The 26,861-nt window shown below is 37.9% G+C and overlaps 2 protein-coding genes across 8 annotated transcripts in view; both read left to right on the top strand.

Moving 5' to 3' along the window:
- Positions 1–4,617, top strand: part of LOC139966795 (paired amphipathic helix protein Sin3a-like) — a 43,736-nt gene extending 39,119 nt beyond the window's left edge. For both annotated transcript variants that reach the window (XM_071970156.1, XM_071970155.1), the window contains exon 24: positions 1,991–4,617. In XM_071970156.1, the coding sequence (XP_071826257.1) occupies positions 1,991–2,218 (228 nt within the window). In that variant the 3' untranslated portion in view covers positions 2,219–4,617. The remainder of the gene's footprint in view (positions 1–1,990) is intronic.
- Positions 4,618–11,114: 6,497 nt separating this feature from the next.
- Positions 11,115–26,573, top strand: LOC139966782 (uncharacterized). 6 transcript variants are annotated; one of them, XR_011792749.1, is made up of 12 exons: positions 11,293–11,467; positions 12,711–13,328; positions 14,032–14,243; positions 15,042–15,249; positions 15,992–16,125; positions 16,514–16,784; positions 18,194–18,306; positions 19,407–19,548; positions 21,672–21,863; positions 22,423–22,567; positions 23,904–25,726; positions 25,759–26,573. XR_011792749.1 is itself a non-coding variant. In XM_071970136.1 (11 exons), exons 1-11 carry the CDS (start codon positions 11,255–11,257, stop codon positions 24,067–24,069), a joined length of 2,208 nt encoding a protein of 735 aa, XP_071826237.1. In that variant the 5' UTR covers positions 11,115–11,254; the 3' UTR covers positions 24,070–26,573. The 6 variants fall into 6 exon arrangements, 5 of the variants coding, with proteins under 5 accessions (XP_071826237.1, XP_071826238.1, XP_071826236.1 ...); XM_071970136.1 differs by lacking the exon at positions 11,293–11,467 and adding an exon at positions 11,115–11,261 and having other exon boundaries at positions 23,904–26,573; XM_071970137.1 differs by lacking the exon at positions 11,293–11,467 and adding an exon at positions 11,115–11,281 and having other exon boundaries at positions 23,904–26,573.
- Positions 26,574–26,861: the final 288 nt, after the last annotated feature.

Raw genomic sequence — 26,861 nt, 5'->3', positions numbered from 1 at the left:
GTGACTTTGTGTGCGAAGTTATACGAGGTCAAAGTTAATTTTCAGACATTTAATGCAATAACTCCCAGTTCCAAGGTGTGACGTGGTTGATATTTTTGGACAAGTTGCAAATGGTATAGGGGAATATTTTCAAACTTAACGGTCATGTGATCCGAGGTCACCAAAGGTCAATTAATGTTAAAAAACTAGTATTTTGGGAGGAGAAAATGGGCAAAGAAAAAAATGTTTGAATTTGTATAGTTTGATGCTCTATTTAGGTCTCACCAATCAAAAATGTCAATGAGTTGACCCAAGGTGACCTTTGTATGTTAAGTTATATGAGGTCAAAGTTAATTTTCAGACATTTAGTGTAATAACTCCCAGTTCCAAGGTGCGACACGGTTGATATTTTTGGAGTAGTTGCAAATGGTATAGGGGAATATTTTCAAACTTAACGGTCATGTGATCCAAGGTCACCAAAGGTCAATTAATGATAAAAAACAAGAATTTTTGCGATAACTTGAGAACAAATTGTCAGTTAGGGTTGGGAGTTGCTTCTACCGTTCTACGTAATCCAATTGTCCACCCACATCTGGGTGACCCTTGACCTCTGGTGACCTCTGGTGACCTTTTCATGTTTTGGGGATTTTTACAGTTTCGATGCTATTTTTAGATGTTAAAGGTACCTTCTGATCATAAATGTCAATAGGTTGACCCCTGGATGAGCTCTGTGTGTGAAGTTATAGGAGGTCAAAGTTAATTTTCAGACATTTCATGCAATAACTCCCAGTGCCTGGTGTGACAAGGTTGATTTTTTTGGACAAGTTGCGAATGGTATAGGGGAATATTTTCAAACTTAGCGGTCATGTGATCCAAGGTCACCAAAGGTCAGCTAATGTTAAAAAAACTAGTATTTTGGGGGGAGAAAATGGGCAAAGAAAACATGTTTGAATTTTGACAGTTTTGATGCTCCGTTTAGGTCTCACCGATCAAAAATGTCAATTGGTTGACCTACGGGTGACCTTTGTGTGTGAAGTTATGTATACAAGTTCAAAGTTAATTTTTAGACATTTAATGCAATTAAATCCCAATACCAAGGTGTGACACGGTTGATAATTTGGGACAAGTTGTGAATGGGGTGGTGGAACATTTTCAAACTTAAAGGTCATGTCATCTGTGGTCACCAATGTTATCATATCTGTTGACCCGCTTGTTGGTGACCTCATACTTCTTACATTTTTGACGCCATATTTAGATCTCAAAAGTGCCTTTTGATCAAAAATCCGATCACATTTTGTGATCACAAAAGTGTTGGCTATAGTGTTGGTTACTTTATGGGTACATGTAGGACCACAATTACTTGGACTATTTGAGCCCAATCTTGCTTTATAATATGTGTATTGTCATATACCTCAAGCAAGGAACCACAGTGCCCTTGGGCTCTTGTTAAATTCGTAATGATAGATATGATCATAGGCAGCATTCTTCTCTTTGTTGATATATTTTGTTATGTTGTGCGACATATTATCAGATGGACAGACATAGGGCAAGGTGAGTGGCATAATTAGGTGTTCCATGACATATGAGTTTGGCATACACAAATGCATTTCAACTAATTTGAATTTATCCCTCCATGAAATATGTTAAGACCAATATCAGATGTTGACTTGTGTGACATTGAGAGTAATGTACCGGTTGCTGAGACAAGACTTGATGGGGGAGATGGGAATATTCCATTCTTAAAAATTAAAGAAAAGTTTTGAGGTCTATTCTATTAATTGGCCAAATCCATCTCAATCATAAGGGAATGTTGAAATCAAACATAACAAGGTGTAATATGTTAACATTGCCTCTGATAGTTGCTTAAAACCTTCCCTCTACCCACTCCTCCCCCCTTCTCTGACACATTAGACTCATTTAAGGACTCCCTACTGGAGAATAGCCTTGTATGTAAACCTTATTTATTGCATCATGAAGGTGTAAACAAATTTGGCCATCCATTATTTTACAGGCTCACCAATATGTGACAGAGCATCTGGCTCAAAAATTTGATAAATGGCACAATGGCTGGAAAGAGGAAAATGTCACAGAGGAACAGGAGAACGATATTCAGAAGTGGTTCGATGGAGATATCGACGGCCTTGTTCCTTGTACCACCATCAGGAATGATTACACTACACACAATGGAAAGGCCATCAAGTATTCTGTGGTGTATCCAACTATGACAAAACCATCATGAAATCCTCATCCTCCTCCTCCTCATCGGTAGGTGAAGCATTGAGAGAGAGACGTATGGGATGCACTGATTAGTCTCAGTCAAGGACAGGGAAGAAGAAGAAGAGACTCCTCTTGCATGCGATAACACTTTAGTCAAACCTCCGTATGATGTGGCCGTTGTGGGTCCTATCACAAGATAAGAGTAACTAAGATGCTACAGTGTTCTGCCAAAGAGACATCATATATGGAGGGGTATTAGTTCCTCACTAAGAGTACGTTTGGAATTGTGTCGGTGAAGAAAAACCGAGACATAAGAGGACGAGTTTATGATCGATTTATGAAACCTAACGGGGCAAATGTGCGAACGTTGGGAACGTCGTTGGAAGTGGTAACGAACAAATCAGTGCCTCAGTTTACCGTGGGGGGGATTCACTCTTGTATGAAGGCAAGAAAGTTCACCGGGAGGTATGACAAAATTTGTACCAGTGGCATAATAAGATTAATTTTATTAGACTCAAAAATGATCTCAAATCCATGCCCTGTGGAAATTTCTTCAATGAAAGGACCTTAAGTGAGAGAATAATACCAATTCATTGATATTGGCAGGAAATGGTCAATATATATATATTTTTTGACCTCTTCCTTATGGCAGGGGGGGGAGGGGGATGGGTTGATATTGAACCAGAAATTATTGTTATTGATAAGGCGAGCTTAGCATACTGGGTGTGGCTACAAGTGACGTGAAAGATAACGTGATTGATGAATGCTTTTGATGTGATCTTACAAAGCATTTGATGGGACATAATAAACCGGTGCCAAAACCATCCTGTGGTTCTAACATGTTTCTGATTTAACTCATATTTCTGAAGTGTGTTCAGAATAACTCCCTAGTTTTGGGTGAGTGAACAAAAAAGAATAGGTCTTTGATCATGGTATATCTTTACCTGTTTTCAGAAATTCAAGAGAAATGGCTCTATAAACGTTTGTCCAGAGTGTTCAACGAAAGGTTGTTAAAAGAATTACATCATGTTTCAAAGAAGCTGGGTGTGGGTTTAAGATAAATTTTGTTTTTCTATTACTGGGTAATACCTGAAACAGGTCCCTTGACTTTGAAGGACATTTTTTCATGCAACAAGTGTTACCTAATAGTCCCGACCTACCGTAACAACAATAAAAAGGGAATAAAACTCAAATTTAAGATTAAAAGGAAGTACCTTCCGGGTGCCTACAAAGTGATTCAAGCTGCACAGGTAATAATTTTTATGCTGTCTTCATATTTCCACGTTATATATATATCTATGCTTCTACACCTTTACATTTGGGTATCAAATTTGGCCATTTTGCTGTTGCAATACAAGATAAATTATTCCCTGGACATTCTCTGTGACTGTCTGGCAGGTATAAACTGGGTTTATTGAATTCTATATCTGCAATGGCTTGTTAATCATAATGGCATTATGCTCCATACAATAATAGCCTATACACAATTTGAATTGTCAAATATGAGGAAACATAGTACAGGTACGTACAATGTCTATTTATATGTGTGTTTATATAGAAATATTCGAGTGGTGTGTCAGTACATGCTGATATCCGATCACACAACAACTTTGACAGGAGAGGTTCATCAAAGATCCTTGCAAAAGTCGTATACCAGTAAACGATGGTCATTGGATAGATGGCGACAGATTGAACAGCGAATCTAGGGGGATATTCAGGGAGACATTGAAAGTTTATTCACATCAGCAAAAGTTACTTTTCTGAGGATTTCATCAACTGGGCTTCAAAGATTTCTGAGAGATGATGGTAGTGTCTTGAAAAAGTTGTGAATTTCATTTGTTTAAAACCTTGGGAAGCATGAAAATAGTGTATCAAATTCAGATCGTTTGGTTAAATACGACTTGTACGGTCTTTGAGCCCATTAGTTGATCTGAGAAGAATTTCTAGAAGTTCACACTTTTGTTTAGTGTAGTATCTTGTGAGAAGGGTTTGGTTCATTGCCTCTTGCAGCCTGTGAATTGAATTTGGAAGCAACTTTAATAAGTCAGTGTGCTGCCACTACCTCAGCTCAACAATAAGAATATTCATTTAATGGTTTTTTTTTTTGGGGGGGGGGGGTATCCTGCAATTCCTCTTATTTTGGTTTCTTCTATTATTTATTTCATGTGAGACCCTCCCAAAGTTATGTAAGATAGAAAATAAGGGAAAAATTTGTTTCCACTCCAGTGTAGCAAGAGGGGGTTTTTCATTGGAGGATCATTCCATGTATATAATCAGGATTTGTGATCATTATTGTATCGGCTCTGAATTTGTGTTTTCATTTACTAGTAATATTCTTATTGGAAAATTCCTATTAACTTGTACATTTCCAACTTTCATTGTAGATTTGAACAATAAATTTTTTGTGAGGAAAATGATTAAGTCTTTTGTATGTGCCATTTGTGTATCATTTTATCTGCAACAATAGGTTGATGAACAAACCAGGGAAAGGTAAAGAAGAATTATGAGGTGGTCCCTTTGGATGTACATTTCTACTATACTCAAGTGTAGAAAATTCCTCTTGTTAGTCTGCCTTTGAACAAGAACCTATCAACAAAGGATTGCCAGTGTCTCAAACTTGTATATATTTATATCCGCAGGATTTTTACAGTAGAAAAAGCAGGTTGGTTAATAACTTTTTTCTTTTTTTTTCAGTAGTGGAGTACTTAAAGACCAACTACGGAGACAATTTTTTTTTTTTTGGGGGGGGGTTTCCATTAATTTGGGAGTTTACATACCCATAATCAACATGTGTAAATAATAATCTTCGAAAACCTACTATAACCCATCAAAAAACGACCACGAAAATGGACATTTTGGGTAGTCACGTGACATGAACCTCTAGAATGTCTGAAAACAGAGATTGACCCAAAGGAGCCGCTGGTCACCGTGTGACGTCATAATTGGTGTACCGCGAAAATCAAACGCTAAACTAGGCACTGTTTATACACAGATAGCGAACAATTGTACTGTATTTGACTTACAATTTCGAGCGTTTGAAAAGCTGTTAGCTTAAAACAAGAACATATGAAGGTAAACAACTAGTTTAAAGACAATTTTAAGCAGAAAATTTAGTAAAATGGGTTATTTCATTAGCAAAATTTCCACTCAATTGAAGGCATCGTTTACATAGCGGAGCGTCAATAGGTACGTACGGTACAATATACTGTAGAACATGCAAGCAGCTTGCCGATTCCGTAATACAATTTGATCGCAAAATACCGCAAACTGAACAGAAGAATAGACCTAAAAGATGCCTCATGCGTGATATGTGACGGGAAAATGGTTTACGTTACTGTCACCGAATTACCCCACTACAAAAAACACTAAACATAATCGAACAACTACGGGAAGACGCTGGCCCGAATCGACCAGGGTAGCATATACATGACTAAGCTTCAGCTGAACATAGTACTCGTTTTAATATCCAAAAGTACAAACACAGAAAAAGTATCCTGTCAATAAACCAAATTTAGCAGTGAATATCCAAATCCACGCTTCTCGTTCAATCCTGGGCGAAATACTACCGTGACTTTGTGTAATTCCATAGAGTTAGGTCTAGTTGAAACAGGCCTTGACCAGTAACATCCCACAATCACAAGACAGTCACTAACGAAATAAAACGTCCGATCGCTACATAGAACCGTTTTATTCCACTCCTTGGACCATGCAGATGCCGGAACAAACATACTGACGGACAATATAACACATGTATCACGAACTCACGATCCTGAAATACGTCAAATGACATGGATAAATGCGATGAAATCCTAACATGACTATTTACATACCCGATGGGAGTTGTAACCAAGGGCGGCGGAACCGGGGGGCACAGGGGGCACGTGCCCCCCCCCCCCACTTTTCCTCAGGTTAAAAATGTGCCCTTTTTCTACATAAAATTGAGGTGTCTCAAGTTAGCAAGAGGCCAGGGAACCAGAATGAACACTCGGGAAGGGCCGTTTCCGGCCATCTGAGGGGTTTGTAAAACCAAAATTTTTCTTGTACGCTCCGCGCCAAACCGATGGTGGCGCTCCGCTCAGATAGTCGTGCATACAACTTTGCAAATCATGGCTACGCCCCTGACTTCTAATGAATTTCTGTGGGTGAAACTCAAAGCTATTTCGAATGGAAAAATTTGTTAAAATATTAACAAGAAATAAACTCTAATTCGGAAGATTCCTACATTAGCAACTAGCATGATTTCCGTCATTTTGTCTCAAAAGAAAACTTGTTCCTTGTTTCCCAATTTGCACATTGGATATTGCAGTGCTAGTATGCATAATTTCCTTGAGGGGGGGGGGGGCGTTGATGGAGTGATCTGTATACGCAAATAAGGTAATACAATAAGAGTTATAAAGGGTACTAAATATAAGGCTGCATCAGTCCAATCGAATTTCTGCAAAGTGCCCTTTGATGTCGGTGCCCCCCCCCCCCAGATTAAAAGTGCTTCCGTCGCCCTTGGTTGTAACTCACTACATGTACTAACAATGCTACCTATAGGCACGGTCTATATACACGGTCTACATATGCGTGATATAATGTTACATGTAAGGACGTCCAGAGCTTGTTTACGAGGAGACTTGAAAGGGTCAATTTCACATTAGCTATGTCCGCCACAGCTGTCGAAAGTATATAAGTTTCTCAGAATGAGACATTTGCAGCATACACAAGGGCAGGGTCATGCATGTGGACTCATGGGCATGAGATACTCCGGTGCTGAAAAATCTTTCCGCGTGGATCTCACAAAATTGATCCAAAGTCTACGGCGTTTTATATACGTCGGTTCTTCTACTCGGAAAGCTAAAAAGGCTGATGCTTTTGTTGGCTGAGGTATAACTACAACCTCCAACAACACAGAATTGTGGCATTTCGGGGGAAAAGGAGTAATATCGTTGATGTTTTTGGCAGCTCAAGTATACAACTTTACACACTAAAAGTATTGTTCTGAGTGCGTTATACCAACGGTGACGTCATGGTCACCTGATGTCTTAGGAATGTTTCAGGAATGTCTGAAATAGGTTTCCTAAAAAGCTGACTTGTCTTCCCCATTTTCACGTATTTAACGTCCGAAATTGGTAAAGTTAATTACAGCAATGTAATTGGAGTGAGTTAAGGATTACATACATGCAAAATGGTGGGATTTTATGTTCATCGAAAAGTCAGTTCGAAAAGTCAACCGCTAAATTCTAACCCCTTCTTGCCATATTATATTTTTACTATTAACATGTGTATGTCAATTAACCTGGCAAAAAGACATTCAATGGCGAGTGCATAGAAGTCACTTCAACTATCTAAGAGTAAAATTATCACTATTTCAACTGCTCAGGAATGGTTGGTCCAAGCAATGAGGCCTACCAGAAGCAAAACAGGGAGCACCTCACTGCCCTCAGAACAGAATTTGCTCATTCTTCCAAGACTGCTGTTTGACGCACATCAAACTTTTAGTTAATGTACTTTAGTGATCCAGTCTTAATCAAGGCTCAAATAGTTTGTGAACTTTGATGCAAAGCGAAGGAACGGACCACACAGGAAAGGTTTCATAAATTTCACCTTTAATACCTTCTCTCATTTTGGTTCCTTACAAATTTTTGCCAAGCATGGAACCTATGCATTCAACTTGGCTATGTGTGTGTTTATGTGACGCTTGGCTTGTGTACACAATATCTCAATAAGGAAATTATGTATCATGACCAAACTTGGTGGGTGGAAATCATATGGTGAGAGGAAGATCCCTATTGTTTTTGGTGCCCCCAAAGGTCAGTTAGGGTCAAAAATTGCAAAATATTAAAAATGCAACAACTCCCAGTGCAAATTTCTGATGCAGTTAATATTTTGAGACAAGCTGCGAATGGGTAAGGGATCGTTTCCAGACATAACGGTCATGTGATCCAAGGTCAACAAAGGTCACTTAGGGTCAAAAACTAGTATTTTTGCAATAACTTGAGAACAAAATGTACGACAAGGTTGGGAGTTACGCTATTGTAATCCAATAGTCGACTCGCATCTGGGTCACCTTTGACCCCAGGTTGACCTCCGGTGACCTGTATTAGTTTCTTTGGTTATTTGAATTTTCGTGGCCATAATCGGATCTCAAAGGTACCTTCCGATCAAAATTGTCCATAGGTTGACCCTGTGCGACCATGGTGTGCGAAGTTATCAGAGGTCAAGATTTTGTTTTTTTAATAAGTATACAGTTAGGATGGTTGTATAGACTTGTCATATTCCTTTTTTGGAATCAGCGTGTCAAACTACATCTGACCAAAAGGTCACAGGTCAAATTTAAAAAAAATATGCTCATTTTAGGAGATTCGGGGCAAAACAAAAAAACTTTGTCAATATTTTGATATATGATAGAGCTCTGTGTGCTATATAGAGGAAATCAACTCCCGCTTCAATCGAACACCAGGTTCTCAAGTTATAAGGGGCCAAAGGTTGGTTTTGATACATTTATAGCAATAACTTTGTGTGTGTACATTCTTTCAAGTTGATTATATGAATTATCGTGGCCATATTCCGATCTAAGTTGTCCATAAGTTGACTTCTCTACAACCTTTGTGTGCTAAGTTATTAGAGACCAATGTTTGGTTTTGTTAAAATTCTTAAAAGTGCAGTTAGGATGCTGCTGTGAGTTATGTAAAAAAGAGCCAACTCTTGCTCATATCAGACACCTGGTCCTCAACAGGTTCTCAAAAGGACCAACAGTGGATTTGTGATATTTTTGGCAAGAATATTGGTTGTGTACATCGGACCACATAACAATTTTAGGACAGTGCTGCTCCCCTGTAAATATTCCTTACAAGCAAGGTACCATAGTGCCCTTGGGCTCTTGTTATGAATATTCACAACCATCTATACGTTCCATACGCCGTGGTTTCCAATCTAGTGAATGGAAACAGCAGCCATCATACATTCTCATAAAACAGTGAAAAAAGCCTAGTTTCGTCCGTGTCTTTGACACGTGATCCATGCGTTTTACTTCCTTATAACTGAATACAAACGAGCATGCTTGAGTCAGGCTTTTGTTTTTTAGAGAACATACCCAGGTACCTTTCTCGACCGACCCACCATAAACCCACTACCCCTCCCAACCCATAAAAGGATACAGATTAAGTATCATCTTTCCCAGGTCGGATTCTTCCATAGAAGGGTTTTCAAAGAATCATTGGCGATACAGTAAGTTTGACGAGCTTTGATGGTTTCCTTGCCGTGCTTTACTAGCGACTATTTAATGTCGGTCTCTTTTTCTGGCATCCATTTCGTTCGCGTCGAGAGGGGGGGGGGGGGGATTGAGATTCAAAACTTCTCAGACTGTCTAATGTAGGGGCTGGACTCTTGTGAAAGAGCCAAAGGCGAGTGAAAGGGATTTGGTAAAGGAGGGGCTGCACTGTGGTCATCGCGACGCCAACTCCTATGTAGGGGGTGTTGTGTCCCCCCTCCTTAAAAAAGTCAAATGGTGTATTCTGAGGCATTTTTAGATTATAATTTAAGCGAAAACGAAATGTGTAGTTCTAAACCCCAGACTGTTATTATAAATATTAATTAACACCCGACTGATTTAGGTAGCTACATGAATCTTTATGAGAGGGCCAGATACGGATCAAGTTTTTTAGAAAGGTTCGGTGCTGTCTTGCATGGTGTCATTGACGCTGACACGAATCTAATGAGAGGGGGGGGGGAGGGGATAGGGTCCACTTACAAAATAATAGTTAAAGCTTACAAGTCACCTGGTGCGTTCTAAGGAATATTTATATTATAAATGAAGTTTATATAAGTAGCCATAAAACGCAGGGTTTCGCTAATGAAGGCTGCATGAAGTTGAAAAGGGGGGTGTACACCCGTAGTATACTACGTGGTCAAATTTTATCAACTGAACCTTTTCCCTCGACTGACATTCAGAGGAGGAATGGGATTGTCCCACCCCCCCCCCCTCCCGACACACACCTTTTCCCTCGACTGACATTCGGAAGAGGGATGGGATTGCCCCCCCCCCATCCCGACACACACACACCCCTTTGCACACGCCATTAGCGCTTAGTAGCGATCACGGTTGCGACGTCCTTGTCGTAGATCCATACCGTACCTTCGTTGCAGATGTGGATATCATGTACCATATTCTAACCTTCGTTGCACTTGTGGATATGTACAATATTGTGGTATTACGGATGCAGCTAACCGGTGCAGGAGTAATATACGTCCGCTGTACGGGCAACGAGGTAAATGAATCTGGAGAAACTATCACACAGTAAATACTCGCGTACGCGCGTACCATGTATGGAGGGTCATGTGATGTGTTCCAGGGTGGTACTAATATACTACTCTCCCTATTACGCGTGATGATTTCACCCAACTAGTACGTAAATGCGTTTGCGTGCTTAGAGCAGCAGACGACACCCGTTACCTAGCAATAACCGTGCCTGTAGCCTAACGTGATATCTATATTCCCGTCGAGCAGCATTAGGCTCTGTTCCATGGAGAATTCCGTGGCTGCACTGAACTAAACATTTCCCCACATTTCCCATTTCTACATTCACTTATAGCGTGTAGTAATAACGTTAGGCCATATGAGACAAAGCTTGCCCCTAGAGCTGTATTAATAAGTAAGATTATGTAGAAAGCCTGCCTTCATTCAAGAGAATAAGGTTGAACGTTAGCATATTAGCACTATTTCGTAGGCCTGAAGTACCAGTACCTTCTTATGCCGTTAGTTCCCATGTCCGAACCGACCAATCTTTCACAAAGTCACTAACACTGTTCTCGAACTGCTACAGAGAAATATCAGTATAGTACCACCCTGGAACACATCACATGACCCTCCATACATGGTACGCGCGCACCCAATTGACATGATTCCTCCAGATTCATTTACCTCGTTGTGTACGGGCAATACCGTACCCTGAAGTGATAAATAATTCCTCTCCGTACCGTGTATCACATTGGTATTTTAACATTTTGGTTGAATGCACCCACTAAGGAGTTCCAGTTGTGATCTGCCGATATTGGGAATGCTTTCTGACACTGGATGACGGGTAATTTTACCACTGGTTAGGTAAACTAGTGAACTTCATTTCCCGGCTTCTAATGGCGTAGCCTAGTTACTTTTGCGTTCACTGGACTAACGCAACGATTGTGTTCTTATTACTTTTCATCGTATGAGGTCCAATTCCGCGAAATTTCCCTCCTAGATGTTACTTCTTTTACTGTCCAATGTTGGTTCAAGTCTCATATTCGCCCGGTTGGATTGCTCACTTTATTTATAAGGGATACTTCGTGAGCACAAAGTTGTTTGTCATTCTCAAATGCTTTTGAGAAAGACATTTCACATCTCCTACTCCCACTCATTTTAGGCCTGACTAATAATAAATTAGTAAATAAGACTAGTTTAGGCCTGCACAATTACAGAAGTCAAGTGTTTTGTCAAACAACTTTGTTGCTGTAAAAGACTCCTTATATATAAATGAATCAACAAAACCAGGGAAATACAATAGGCTGCTTGATCTAGGCCTAGGCTAGGACTCGACTTGATCCTAGTGTTTCATTTGTTTATAACAAAATTGTACCAAAGTAGATAATGTGAGTGACCAGAATGATAGCTCCTGATCAGACAGCTACAGTATGCAAAGAACGTTATTTCTTAAAAAACAGCAAAAATTCAAGCCTATACATGACATGTTGAACACAAAGCTAAATATCCAGTTAAATATGTTGACAATGCATAATTTTGAGAAATCCAGGAGACATGATATTGATAGTGACCCACATGTTAATGTTCATCAATGGGTGGAATCTACACTATATGTTTAAAGAGATAGTCGGATTTTAGTCCTCAAAGTTTGGTTTGGTAGTGCTATGTTTCAAGAATGATTGCCAAATGCCGAGCTCCTTTCTGTAATACATTCTCTAGAAACATGTTTTGCTCTTTTTTCAAAGTCACATTATTCTGAGCCAAATTTGGTAATGGTCATTGACAATTCCAGGGACCCTGTTAATCTAGGGATGGTCCATGAAACTTTATTTTTTTTTGAAAGTAAAACAAGAAACTACCTTAAGTATCATTGAAAATCAGGGATAGCCTTTAAAGTATATTTTTGTGTGTGTGAAACATTATGCAAGGATTTCAATGACATAGATGTAGGCACAAGGAAAAAGAGAAATATACTTAAAAGCTTTCCTTTGCAGTAGTAACTATCTTTGGTGCTTCAAATCCAACATCTGATGATTAAATTCTCTTTATAGATCTATATAGCCTACATGTATAGGCTATAAATTGCACTGACATGTATGCATCTTACCATGTACGATGGTACTCAGCATGCAGAACACTTTGCCTGTGGCCTCTTCCCTATAGTGCCTGCAATTACCTCACCATTAGACAGTTGCACACAAAGCTGATCAAATTCACTAATTTCATAGAAATTAGAGCTGCTTTTTTTTCACTCATGCATATAAATTTATTCTTTAATATTCTAATATTCCAGGGAATCAGCGCAGTGATATGTCAGGAAACATCCAATCATTGGCTCCCAAATTACTGACTCGACAAACTTCAGAAGAAGAGCAGGAAAAGGTAGTGAAACAAGGTCATGTTAGTGAATATAGCGAATCATCTATAGCCACATCCACCGGAACAGAAAGCAACACCTTTGATGGTGCAAAAAGGGAGAGTGATGGAGTGACTGAAGGAAGCAGAGACAAAGAATTGTATGAAAACGCTCACTGCAGTAATGATTCTGAGAGTGAGGTTAACAGTCAGGCTAAAGATGTCAGATGTGAGGTGGTTTCGAGTGAACCTACAGAAGGAGACAACAAAATAGATGGTTTAAGAGGCGGAACTTCAAGCAGCAGGGAGGATGGTCAGGGTCAACATCAGCCAGATGAAGAGGAAGCAGAAAATGCAGATGAGAAAAGTGAGGAAAATCAACTGGAGGAGACCATCCTGATCAAGATTCAAAGTTGGTTGGTAGAACTTAGAGGAATGGAAACGTTCTCGACAGAAAGAGCTCTTGAGATTCTAAAAGGTATAGCTAACCACCATTGGCAACATCCACAATTCAGAGGGAGCATTGCATCAGCCGTGGATGGTGTCCAAGGAGCAGGTATGCTTTCACCTAACATGCATGTGTACCAACAATGAAATATGAACATCAGTATATATAGGCCTTTCAGTGAAGGTTTACAGTAGAAGCGATATCTATACACTGTCATCGTAAAATTTTCTGTAAAGGTCAAAAAGTTGTTAGACACATTAAAGGATTAATGAAACTGTATCTCAGATATTAAGATAGGCCTATCATAGTTTTGTTGTTCTTGTCATACCATTAAATATGAAAGTGTAAGTGTTTGTTGGTCTTCCTTGGACAGCCTGAACTTTTATTTAAAGATTTTCTGAACAGCAAAATCAGCAAAATATGGTTTATACTTTGTGAGAATGTATAATTGAGGACTTCAAGTGGAAACTACCCTTAGGTGCCTCAGACAACCTGGAATGTAGTTTTGATTAATTTTAATGATCTTATCTGACAAACCTTCAAAAAGCTATAGATATGATTTCTGAAAAAAAAAGTTTATACTGTGCTTAAGTTTTACTATTAAACTAAGAGGCAAGTCATTTTTAGAGAAAAGAAATTATGTCCATTTTATTAATTGCCAGAATTCTACTACAGTACATGAAATTAACCCCATTCTCATATTTGATCCTGATTTATGCTAAGTACGTACGTTTTTATAAAATTGCCTGTATAAACGTTAAATACCAATGTGTTAATTGGTTGACTTGTATTGTTGTCGCTCTGTTTACAGATATTTTGTTGACTGTCTTGAAATCTCTCAGCAAAGAAGGTCTGTTTAAGAGGAACAACGTTTGGTATCCTGCCAACTATTGCTACAACGTTGTCTGGAACTTGAGTGATGAAAGCAGTGAACTTGCAGCAAGTTTAGGAGACTGCGGAATAATTGGTTTATGCGCTACAAATGTAGCGCATAAACCCTACATCGATCATCTAGAAAAGAAGGTAAATATCTTCCTAGTTTAATAAAAATGAAAATAAAATTCATGACAGTTTGTGTCTTGATGCCAGAAATCATAGTTGATTAGTTTTTCTTTACTCTTTTGAAAATAGTATTTAAAGGCATTGAAGACTCGCCCCAAACCGCGTGCCGCGATCTGAAAAATGGTTAACTTTCTGTTGCTTGCAAGTGAAGTTTTCTGCTTGTCGCTACAAAATGCAGACAGTAATGAAACGTGATATCTTGTTATCTTTAGCTGGACCTGAGATGTCCATCACTGTATCGTTTGTACACTGTGCTGTGGGTATTGACCGCAGCTGTATATACTGGCTGTACACTAGTGTCTAATTATCGAAGGTAGCAAGCTGTGTGCGCATTTTCTGGGATCGATGGTGGTGTCTAACACTTCTGTTACACCTCATTTGAAACTAGGTCAGATTACCCGCATTAGACGTTTCTTTTTGCGCCAGTCTTCACACCCTTTAAGGCAAAAAACATTTAAGAAGTAACAAAACTTGCCAGTATATTTAGCAAGCAAAGTTTTGTGGGCAATCACCTTCCATCATACTGTTGAAATAAGAAATTATGTCACCATGTTTTATCTGGTTGAAAGAGGTACATGTATGGTAAAAGTTCAAAGGGATTGAAATAATGAACAGACACTGACTAATGAAATATATCTTAAGTAGCAAAATCATTTCAGGTCTAGAATTTGACAATTTTAGCCAATTTAGCTTGAAATTATTTCAAGTATATGACAACGAAAATTGAAATGATGTCAAATATTTCTCATTGTCCAACAGAATGTAATGTTCTTGATAAAGGCATCTCTCAGTATCCTCCACAACCTGTCCAAGATTCCAGCAAACCGTCGACAATTCCGAGAAAACGACCTGGTCCAGAAACTGTTGCCTTTCACCACAACTGATCAGAAATACTTAAAGGCCCTATGTATGCTGATTCTGGCCAACATTGTAGATGAAGATCAAGAAAGCTTATTAGATGAAAAAGGTCTGTTACAGGAGACCAGCGTAATGTGGTACCCTGTGTAGTTATTTTGTTACATTTAAAGAGTATAAAGCAACACGGAAAATGGTGATAACTGCCTAAATAGCCGTAACATTTATAAAACATGTATAGCATATTTTCTAGCATTTCTTTGAAAGGTTTAGATTATCTGTTTGCATATATTTTACTCATAATTTTGGAAAATCTTTGTGTATTCATATTTTGGCATACACTGAGCCAGAGAATATCCAATGAACTTTGGTACCTTCAACTGGTGCCTCTTTTTCCTTCAAGCTTTAGTCCCTGGAAACAACAGAGAAGTCTGATAATCAGGGCAGCAACCACTTGTACTTCTGAACAGCCATCCCCTCCTTCCCCTCCCCCCCCCCCATCCACCACACCCACTGGCAGACAAACTATTATAAATAAACCTAGTGTACAATACATACGTATTTAACTTGTACCAGCAATACAACCTGAACAGCAAACTTATCACCAGCTTGTCAAACTTACTACGGACTAAATATGGTAACCCTCATCTGGTCAGAAGCGAAATATGAAACACTTCCAACTGTTTTAATCGTTACACTATTTGTGATTGAATGATTACCTCAAAACTCATTATGAAACAAGTTATGGAAGGGTATCAACATATATATATATGGATAGGATATAGACAGATGGAACAGGCCTCAGACAAGTTACCTAATTGAATTTTTAACTATGTCTTTGTTTGCCAATGTAGGAACTATTGAGTTCTTGATAAAGTTACTGAAGGAGGCTCAGGAGAGTGAAGATCGAAGAGCCCAGGGACTCTCTTGCACAGAACTGGCTAATGGCCTCGGAAGGCTGGCTGTCAATGATACAAATAAATTAAAGGTTGGGTTTTTGTATTTTTTAATGGTTTTTTCTCTTAATTTAACAAAAATTATAGAGCAGGGCTAGATGTTTGATCATACCATTATTTGAGGGAGAAATATTAAGTGTAGCATTGTTAAAAGAGCTAACAAACTTGGACTGTAATATGCCAAGCTGTGAATGTGAGTGGTAGAGTTTGCAAAAATGCAAACTTGTGAGTTGAAGGACTTTACAGGCAGTCGGTGTTCTATTTAGTGATTACGTTAGGTCTAATGTATGAACTCAGTTATTATATATTTAGCTCTTATATTTAATTTTATACTTAAATCCCATTTTGTGTGTCATTTCTCCCTTGGGATCATCATTTACATATTTCTGATGATAATTTTACATTTTATTTATTTCTTAGATTCAATCAGCCAATGGGCTTCCTCCTTTCATCAATATGCTGAACAGTGAAGACATATTAGAACAAGAGGCCGCCACAGAAGCTCTGTGGAGTTTATCATTTGATCCTTCTATATGCAAATTACTGTCCACCAATGAGAAGGCTCTAAGCAGTTTGAGGCATTTGCAGTCGTGCGGTAACAAAGCAGTGGAATTGTCTGCCAAGGGAACAATGTGGATGCTTCGTCAAGTCAGGAAGAGTATTGAGGACGAGGGCAGTGTTGATAGTAAAAGTAAGTTAATGCAAACAGTTCTACGATGGCTCATTAGTCCCTCTGAGCAAAAAAATATTATTGGCATGTCTGTAATATATTTTCACATCTCTGCTTTTTGAGAAATGTATTTTGGTTCTCTCTTTATTCTATATATTTTCTATATATATTTTGGCTGGTCTCTTTCTTCCAGAAATATATTTTGGTGTCCCCAAAAATTTATTTCTTGGAGGTCAAAGAGGCAAAAATATATTTTTGTCAAAAAAAGAAGCTTTGCTTATTTAAATATTTTTCTCGAAAAATAGAGTTACCCAAACTAGAGTTCTCAAAAACCTGACAAGGAATCACTTAAAGCCTGTTGATCTTCTGGTTTCACCTTATGAATGTTACATAGGCATTATTGCCTGCCATCTTGAAAAGTGTGTCTGCCAGAAAAAATTCATGTTATAGTATTAACTGCATATCTTGTAATGTATAGAATCAGACATTTTCAAAATTTTGGACTTCTTTATTCAGTACTGACTTGAACTTAACAATGAACTTCGTTGTTTTGTAATATCTTTGTTGCCTAGTATTCAACAATCAAGAAGTCCCAATAATTCAAAAACTTCTTGAGGGAATCTCATCAGTGCAGCAATCAACACATTGCCTTATGATGAGTGGTTCTTATTTATGTATATATGGCTAAGTATTACACAACAATTTCACAAATCATAGTGAAAGCCTTACTGAAATAAAACATTTAAGGCAAATACACAAATTATCTAACTGGAACACATATATATATTTCAATATATGGAATCGGATTAAAATAATCTGATACATATTGAAAATAATCCTATTTTCCAAAGCTTCTGCTAATCCAGCAGAAATCTGTAATTTCCAGTGACTTCACTACCATGCGGACATTCTTCTATATAACAAGTTTCAATTCCTGGTCTATATGTATATATATATATATATATATATAGATATATATAGATATATATATATATATATATATATATAGATTTTGTTATGAAACGAAAATTCTCTTCACTTAAGTAACCAATGTGGTGCAACTACAGACATGTTTCTTTCTTTATACTACATAAATTCTTAACTGGCCGTTTAGCTTAACAATTCTAATACAAGCAGGATATTTTGAATATTTCCACTTAACATATAATTATGCTTTGTAACAATGCTTCAGATCTGTCCAATTGCTTTTGTTCTGACATTTTTACCATTCCAAATAATCATAAAAGTTTTATAAAAGATCGGTGTAAAAAGTTCTCTTCTCCCCTTTAATTTCTTATATCAGCTACTTTTGGTCTGTCCTTTGTGGCACGTGTTGAAACATGTACATTAGAATCAGATTTTTGCAAATGATTACTCTTTGTTGAAATATTTATATGGCTTAACTTGAATTTATGGTATCGTTCGCTCAGAGAGAGGAAGACCCAAGAGTTCCAGACAGAGCAGCTTAAGAAGGATTCATGTGATGATCAGTTACCAGTGGAGCTCTCAGAAGATGGTGCTGAAAATAAGAGATGTATTAGTGGTTAGTTTGATTGAGAGGTCATTAGTATATACGGCCTCCACTGAATATGTTAGTATGTTATGTTATGTTAGGATATAGATAAATACAATGTACATGCAACAATAAAGAATAAACTGCCTGGGAAAGAACCACAGGATATACCTACCAGACTTGTAAGGGGCTCTGTACGAGCACTGGCATTCGTTACTAGTGTAGGAATTTAATGCAAAATATTGTACTCTTGCCTAGATGATTGTACTTGTAAATTGTACTCAAAACCAAGCTTAATTCTACTGAAGTACTCATGATATGTCTGTACTTGTGCTACAAGTTGACATACATTAGTACTCTTTGTATAAACTGGGTTGATCTCTGGCTACACAGTATAGAATGCAAGGAAATGTAGTTACTGACTAGCTCCTCCAGGGAGGGGAATGGCTACATAGGGATCGCCTCCTACTAAATGGTTTGGATTACTCAGTAAGTAGGGCGCACAAACTGTCTGCTGAGGTCAAAGGTACTAATCTTGTTTAAATCGTCCAACATTTCTTGGCTCTGTTCAAAACTAGGGTCATACATCAACTCATAGTGTACTGCCACATTTACAGTGTCTTGTGCAGAGGTATGGAGTTGACTTGGAGAGGAAGAACTTCCTTCAACTTTTAGCATACTAAAATTTAGGAAAGCAATGTTTACCATCTAAGTTGCTCTTGAGTTTAACAATTGGAAGGAAGTAAATAAATAGACAATCACTGAATTTGCCTTCCATCTTCAGGTCGAAAACATGTCCAAGGACGGCATGTACGGTAATCCTACTGGTATGCTACAGTATGTAGGCTAGGCTAGTTGCAACTGTTGTAATAGTGTGGTAGGCTTTGTTGATGCGTCAACGATTGCTTTGAAATGTATTGCAGACCTTAAACATCTCTTGAATTATCCATATGGCAGAAAAAACGATATTCATCCAAAATTTTCCTTCGGGATATTATGTTTTATGGCGTGAGAAATTGTACTGCAAATGGAAACTAGCTTGGTTTTGCTTTGAATCAGTTCTGTTGTATTTGCAGGATATTTTACAAAGGTTATGTCTAGACATAATTTTTTTCCCTCTCCATTTAAAGGCTGCTGGCTATATAGTCTGGGTAGATGTAGACAGAATGTGTGGCTCAACACTCCAAGCGATGGCAGAAGCTGTGGAAAAGGCTGCAGCAGTTATCATCTGTATGTCAGAAGGATATAAGATGAGCCCTAATTGCAGGACAGGTAAAGTCTTTTATTTTTGTCTTGGGCATATTTTTTCCATATCATTTATCTCCCCTCCTCCTCCCCAACCCCAAGGATTATGAATCAGATTGAAAATCATACAGAAGATCATACAGAATTTCATATATGGAAATGTGCTTGAAACAGAAAAGTGATTTTGCAGCAAGAAGTAAAAGTGCATACCCATAATATTGATGAACATTCACCTAGGCTGACAATATACATGTATAAACAACAGTGTGTCACAACTTACAAATCTTAGAAGGGAAAAGAAACATGCGCATGGCTTCCAGCAATACAAAGCTTCTCTGGGGACATTTTCTGATTTACTGCAGCTTTCTGGGAAAATATACAGAAATATCATAGACAATAAAGAACCAATAACTAAAAAAAAGTATATATAATAATACTGAAAAATCAAACAGTTAGCACAAATCAAGTGGAACAACTTAAATGGTGAAAAAACTACAGCTACATTCATGAAACCTGACTACAAGCAAATACAAATGATAGACTGCTATATTAAAAATACAAGCCTGAGATGAGCTTGAAGTATAATGTACATTTTAACTTCAACACCCTGCAACAAGAATTTAATAACAGCCATATGAGCCTTTAGCAAGGCATAAAAATATAAAATCAACGTGCACTTACATATGTTACACAAGAACATCTGATACCAGAACTCCCACAGACCAAAGTAATCTAAGCATGAGAGTTGTGCGTGCCCATTCCCCCCCTCCCCCCCTGCCCGTACCACCCCTCAGTTACCATTGGTCAAGATCAGTTCTGATCCGTACTTTCAACTTATGAATATGCAAATTACCTGAGAACAAAAGAAACTAAGGTTGGGGGCGGGGGGGATTCCATCAATGCTGATGACATGACTATTTTTAAGTCCCTTGATTGAACGAGGACATGAAATAATAATTTTAGGTTTGTTATGTGGGATTATTTTGTTTGGATGTTGAGGTTTTACTTTACTTTGAGATATTTGGAATTATCATAGTCTGCAATCAGTTTCCTTCTTTCTTGTTGGAGGGGCTGGATGAACCTCCTGCTGGGATTGAAATGCCAGATCTAGCTATCAATTTGCCTTTTCTTTGTCAGTTCTTGATGCTCAAATCAGAATTTTTTTACACACGGCATTAGACATCCCTTCCATATAAAACATGCATGAAACAGCACGCGTTTGATGTAGCTTTCGTTAATCCCCTGGGAATAATGATGAAAAGGGTTAGTCATTCATTTGTAGCCGTTCTGTGGCCGAGTGGATTAAGATGGTGGCATTTGAAGCAATGATGCTTAGCAATCGGTCATAGTAAGGTGGGTTTATCATACAAGAGCAATCTATGGTTTCCCATCTGAAATGACTTTCTTAAATTGTAAAGGACTTCAAATTTGAATTAAAATGTTGAATTGGAAGCCACCCAACATGTAAGTTGTAATCCATAAGCCCTTGCAGGTTTTCCATCTTCTGTGGTCGCTTAAACATCAAAAAATAACTGCTGAATATTATTATTATTTAGTTCATGTAGAGCGTAATTGGTCAAGACTGGTCAAAAGAGCCAAATGTTAAAGCAATCGATATGTCTGTCTGACTAAACTTCTGTTGAAGAGCTTTGAATTTGTTATTGAACTATGTTAGAGATGTTATTGGACTAAAATATCCTGGGTCAATGGTCATTTTGGTTCAAGCGAGGAGGATCAGACAAGAAATAGTACATAGTTTTTTCATCTGCCATGGATACAAATGAAACTTGGTAAAGTAGGTAAAGTGCACAAGGAAGAGGCCAAGTCTTTGAAGGGCATAAAGCAACATTTCTTAACCTTGAGAACACACACCCCCTTGGATTGCAAGTTAACCCCTGGGGGAGGTGTTGTGAAGCAAGTATAGGCATAAACAATAATTTGGTCCCCAGGCTTCATATGTAAACCATTCATCCACAGCTGGTATAATATGGGCTGAAGGAGGTTTTCAGTTGCTAAGGGGGTGGGAGTAGTGGAACAAAAGGTGGCCGAAACACAATGTGTAAAGGATCAAAGTGGCAAATATCTGCAGCTTGGTTTGCTTTCAGTTTTAGCGATTAAATTCCGTGTCTGGTTCTGTCTCCCACCAACAGAGGCAGAGTACGCCTACCAGCTCCAGAAGTGGATCATCCCGCTGATGATGGATATGTACTACGAACCAGACGGCTGGCTCGGCCTCATTCTGGGAGCTAAGTACTATATGGACTTCTCTGGAATTGTGCCGTTTGAAGAGAGTGTCCAGAAACTAACCAGAGAACTGGATAGTTCAAAGGGTTCGTTTGAAAGTAAGTACAAATACCCTACATTTACAGGGGGCTTCTATAGAAAAGCTGAAGTTTAGCAATTAATTTAGAGTTTAAAATCTTTAACTGATAGCTGGTTAGAGAGGCATGTACAGCCACAAACTTTCATTGAATTTCATAGTTTTCGACTTGGTTGAACCATCCAGAACTAAAGGCAGTATAGTTACCTTTGTTCTTTTTGTGATAAAATTCTCACAAAGATGCACTCGATTTGTTCTCAGCTTGCTATTGTGTTATTCCTCATATACTTTTTTAGGATTTAACACGTCTCTCTCTACCCAGAATGGAGCCGTCAACTGGTTAGTAAGACTTATGAACCAAATATGCAAATGTTAGTTTAATACTTGTTATCAAATACAACTTCATTGGCCGAAACAAATCTTGCAGGGTGACTTTAATAGTTTGATCAGTTGCAATCCTTAATTTTGTTGAACAATACTTGATAAAATCAGCTGAATCTGATTGCCAAATAAAAAAAGCTTCTTATTAGTAATCTGGTGTCGTATTGGTCTCTCTCTCTCTGCCTTCCTGCTATTATCAGCTCCGGATTCTGTCTTCGTAGAAGAAACCGTTGAGCCAGACATTACCAAGTCGTGTGAACTAAGCTGCCAAGCATCACCACCAGGGACCGTGAACTGGAGAGCAGAGGACGTACAGTCATGGCTTATGGAACATAACCTTGAAAAGTGAGAACCCATCAGCCTTAATGCTGCTGCCGCATGATTTGCGTTTATTCGTAATCTGTGTTTTAAGAAGAAATATCTACCATTAAAAAAATAAACTGTTACTTTTAGTCCACCGAGTTCCTACCAGGAAGGATGACGTTATGTTTCAAAGGTTTTGCGAAAGAAATACAGGAAAATATGAGAAGAAATTCTTGCAGGACACAAAGTCTCTGTATCAGACTTAGTGATCGCTAAATTAAGAGCATATTAATTCTTGTAAACTGATAACCCTCTTTGTGAGATTGATGGAGAATCCAACATTGAGTAAATATTTTATATGACTCGGTCAGAATGACGAGAGAAGTTACTGTCGAATAATAAAACTAACCGTAGGATAAGAAATCATAACAAGTTTTGTTAATATTTTCTCTAATACATCATCCATGTGGATTATTATTCATAGTCAAATTTATCATAAGCAAAAAAAATCTGCTGTAGTTTCACAACCTGCTGTACAAAGATAATCAAATTTCTATAGCAACTGAATGTATGAATATATATGAATATGAATATGTGAATATATGTATTTATAGCAGTTATTTGTAAACAAAACTCAAATATATTTTACATATTTAAAAGTTTGACTCTAAGGCCGGCATACAATTAATTTGGATATGTTGTAGATTATTAAAATACATCACTTTTTTGTCCAAGTTTCATTTCTTTATATAACACTTTTTCATTTTTGAAACATGACACTTTAAACAAGTGAAATTTTGTCAACTTAAGTGACCGGACTATATATTCCTATACCCAGATCAGTTTCTCAAATACAACACGAAATTCAATGGGAAAAACAACATAAAAGATGCTTATGGCCTCTAATGACCTGTTTATAATGTGTTAGTTTTGTCAAAGACAAAATTGTGTCAAATATCTTGATAAACCTTGAAAGCTACTGAAGCAATCCTAGCACATATCAAGACTAAGATTCTGCCTAAAGATGTCCTTTACAGTTATTAACAAACCCACAAACAAAGAATAACAGGGCTTACCATGATGCGGTTGGGAGTGACTGTTTGAATCGTGCAAACAGAGTTTTGTTGCTGTGACAAGTTACCAAGTGACCAGGCAGTAAAAATGTTGTAAAGTCCTGTGAGAAAGCCTTGCCTTCATACAAGACTGTAAGCCTTGAAACCTTTTTCTGTACTTCTGCCTCAGTTTCCATCCAAGAATCTGGAGATTTTCTGTTAAGTCAACATAAAGCTGATGGAATTATGCATTTTGATCACCTTCTTGGAACGGCATTCATCGGTAATTGAGCAATTTTAATATTTGGCATCATCTTCTCATTCAGGTACCGAGATTCCTTTCAAGAATGCACCGGCAAGCTTCTTCATCAGATGAAAGCCCTCCGTCAGGAAGCACCCGAGTTCTTCTTCAGGAGTCTTAAAGAGGATCTGGGTATTTCTAATTTCTTTGACATTCTCAGGTTTACAGAGGCTTTACAAGATATTAGATGATCCTGGTATTTCTTGTTTGTATTGTTGCTAGGATAACAGAAAAGAACAATCTGTCATTCTGTCCCATTGTCACGACCTTTCAAATGCTTTCGAGAGAGTTCAAACTGTAGAGTCACAATCTCTGGTACACATGTACGGTTGTTGTGTTTAATAAAATTAAGTAAGTGCTGGTTATTAATTAGCAGTGCAGGTAGCCTAGGTGTCTGCTATGATGCTAACATATCATATGCTCACACCACCAAGACCTGAATACATTGAGGTCACATGGAAAGTAAACGTTGCATCGGAGTGTATGACTGGGTACAGTCCTCAAGGATTTCAATTCACAACAGAAATATGGCTCTGGCAATTAAATTCATGATGAGAAAAAGAAAGTGAGATGATGGGAAACTTGTATAAATAATAAAGGGCCACGGACGACTCTCAATTCATAGCTTGCTAATGGTATTTATTTGGAATATTTTGTATCAAAATTACAACATGTGGAAAATAAGAATTGTTATACTTTGTTAAATAAAACTGGAAAGAATGATAATTGCTTTTAAAGGAGTGAAGAGGGGTGGTGGGGTGCAGGGGGGGGGGGTGCAGGTGGAGGTCACATATAAGTGTGACGTAGCCCAGGATGTTTAATACAGACACAGCATGCATGTGTTATGAGTAGTTCTTGATTGTTAATAACTAGTTATTAATCCAGCTGATGTTGATGTGAGAAGTGAACTGTGTTAATGTCAGAATGAGTAATAATTCCTTCTCTTACATTTTCTTTACTTGCAACGGAGGGAAGATAGATCAAATTGACCATATGTGTAGCAGGGCTGCATAGGGACACAGAAGCAATAATAGATAATATATGCATTTCTAAAGCACTGATCTCCAGAAAAAAATGTTCATGGCACTGACCAACCGAAATATGAACCGAAATTAAAGGGTTTGAAGACTCGCGCAAAAAAAAACGTCTTATGCCGGTAATCTGACCTAGTTTCGAATGAGGTGTAACAGAAGTGTTAAACACCACCATCGATCCCAGAAAATACACACACAGCTTGCTACCGTCGGTAATTAGACACTAGTGTGCAGTCAGTACATACAGCTGCGGTCAATACCCACAGCACAGTATACAAACGATACAGCGATGGACATCTCAGGTCCAGCTAAAGATAACAAGGTATGACGTTTCATTACTATCTGCATTTTGTAGCGACACGCACAAAACGTCACTTGCAAGCAACAGAAAGTTAACTTTTTCAGATGGCCGCACACGGTTTGGGGCGAGTCTTCAATGCCGTTTAAATGAATTTATGAGAGAAAAAAACTGTAAGCAAACTGCTTATCTACTGCAAAATGCCTGTGTAGGTAAATATGTAAAATTTCTAGAGCTTGACATCTTGATCCTAGCATGATCTTCTTCAGAGGCTAACTGAATCAAAAACAGACTAATAGCACATTAAGAGACAGACAAATGAGCAATTAATATAGAGCTAAAATAGACAACAACAAAGGAGAAGTAAGATGAAGGAAAGAGCTATGAGAGGATCAAGGGCTGTGGAGATCAACTCTGAGGAGCGTAACAATGGGAGGTATTAGTACATTGAAGTAATTAGTAATGGAGGTAATTAGTAATGGAGGTAATTAGTAATGGAGGTAATTAGTAATGGAGGTAATTAGTAATGGAGGTAATTAGTAATGGAGTTTAAAAGGAAGGAAAGGGGGAGTCCTAGCTGTGAATGTTGATAGGAAGAATGTGAGAGGCTGGAGGTGGCCAGGGAGGGTTGGGGGAGGGGGGTGGGATGAATTAACAATAGGAGCAGTTTTCATATACAATGGCAAAGAGTTCCAGAAACTGTTAGCTATGCCAACAAAACCATTGTAACAGAAACTCTCCTTCATGACCTATAGACTACCCCAATCAATTAACAGATCGCTCAAGGAACAGTTGAGAGCTTATCTGGCCTGTCAAACTCCCTAATGTACTAAATATGAGCTGGCTATAACCAGTTATCAAGAAATGGAACAAGATTTGGGCTTTATCAGGGAATATTGTGATGTTTACATTTTGTGCAGCAGCTTTGAAATTTGTTGATGTGATTTCTCAGAAAATACTGATAATGCTGGGGTTCTTTGTACAAAATCCCTGCTACACATCTTTGCACTCGTGCGTCAGTCTTCATAGAGGTTTTATATATGATTCCAAGTGATCAGTTCTGAGCCTAGGAGACGTGTGGTATGTCTTGTCTATCACGCGAGAGACCCCTTCTCTGCCATCAGAGAAATGTTTGCAATTCTATCACTTTTTATTATTCTTTGTTTCTATGGCAACAATACTGTTGTAGTGCTTTATGTGTACTTGTCTATGTAGAAGATATTGTGAATATTTTGTGATTTTAACAGTACTTTTACAAACTACCAATCGTATTCATTTTTGTCCATTTTCAATTGCCAGATTTATTTTATGTTACCATAGAGATTATTAACATCAGTTCTGCTATTGGACCTGTATATTTATTTTACAAATGAGGCAGTCAGTTAGATTACCACATCAATTAACTGATGCCATAAAGTTAAAGTCAAACTTCCAAATGAGTAGGACTATCAAACTTACTTTGGTCTATTTTTCAGAATCAATACTATAAGCTTCAGTCTTTGTACAGGGTTGTACGGGTATTATAGGTAAATTAAAATTATATATTCTATCGGTAACACTATGTAGAAAATTGAATGTAACTCTCAGAAGAATCCTAAGCATATGTTTCTCTGTTACCAGTCAAGTATCCAATGAAAAAAAACATTAAATA

The sequence above is a fragment of the Apostichopus japonicus genome, chromosome 4, assembly GCF_037975245.1.
Source record: "Apostichopus japonicus isolate 1M-3 chromosome 4, ASM3797524v1, whole genome shotgun sequence".
NCBI classification, from domain to species: Eukaryota; Metazoa; Echinodermata; class Holothuroidea; order Aspidochirotida; family Stichopodidae; genus Apostichopus; species Apostichopus japonicus.
This window is presented reverse-complemented; position numbering and strand designations above follow the sequence as displayed.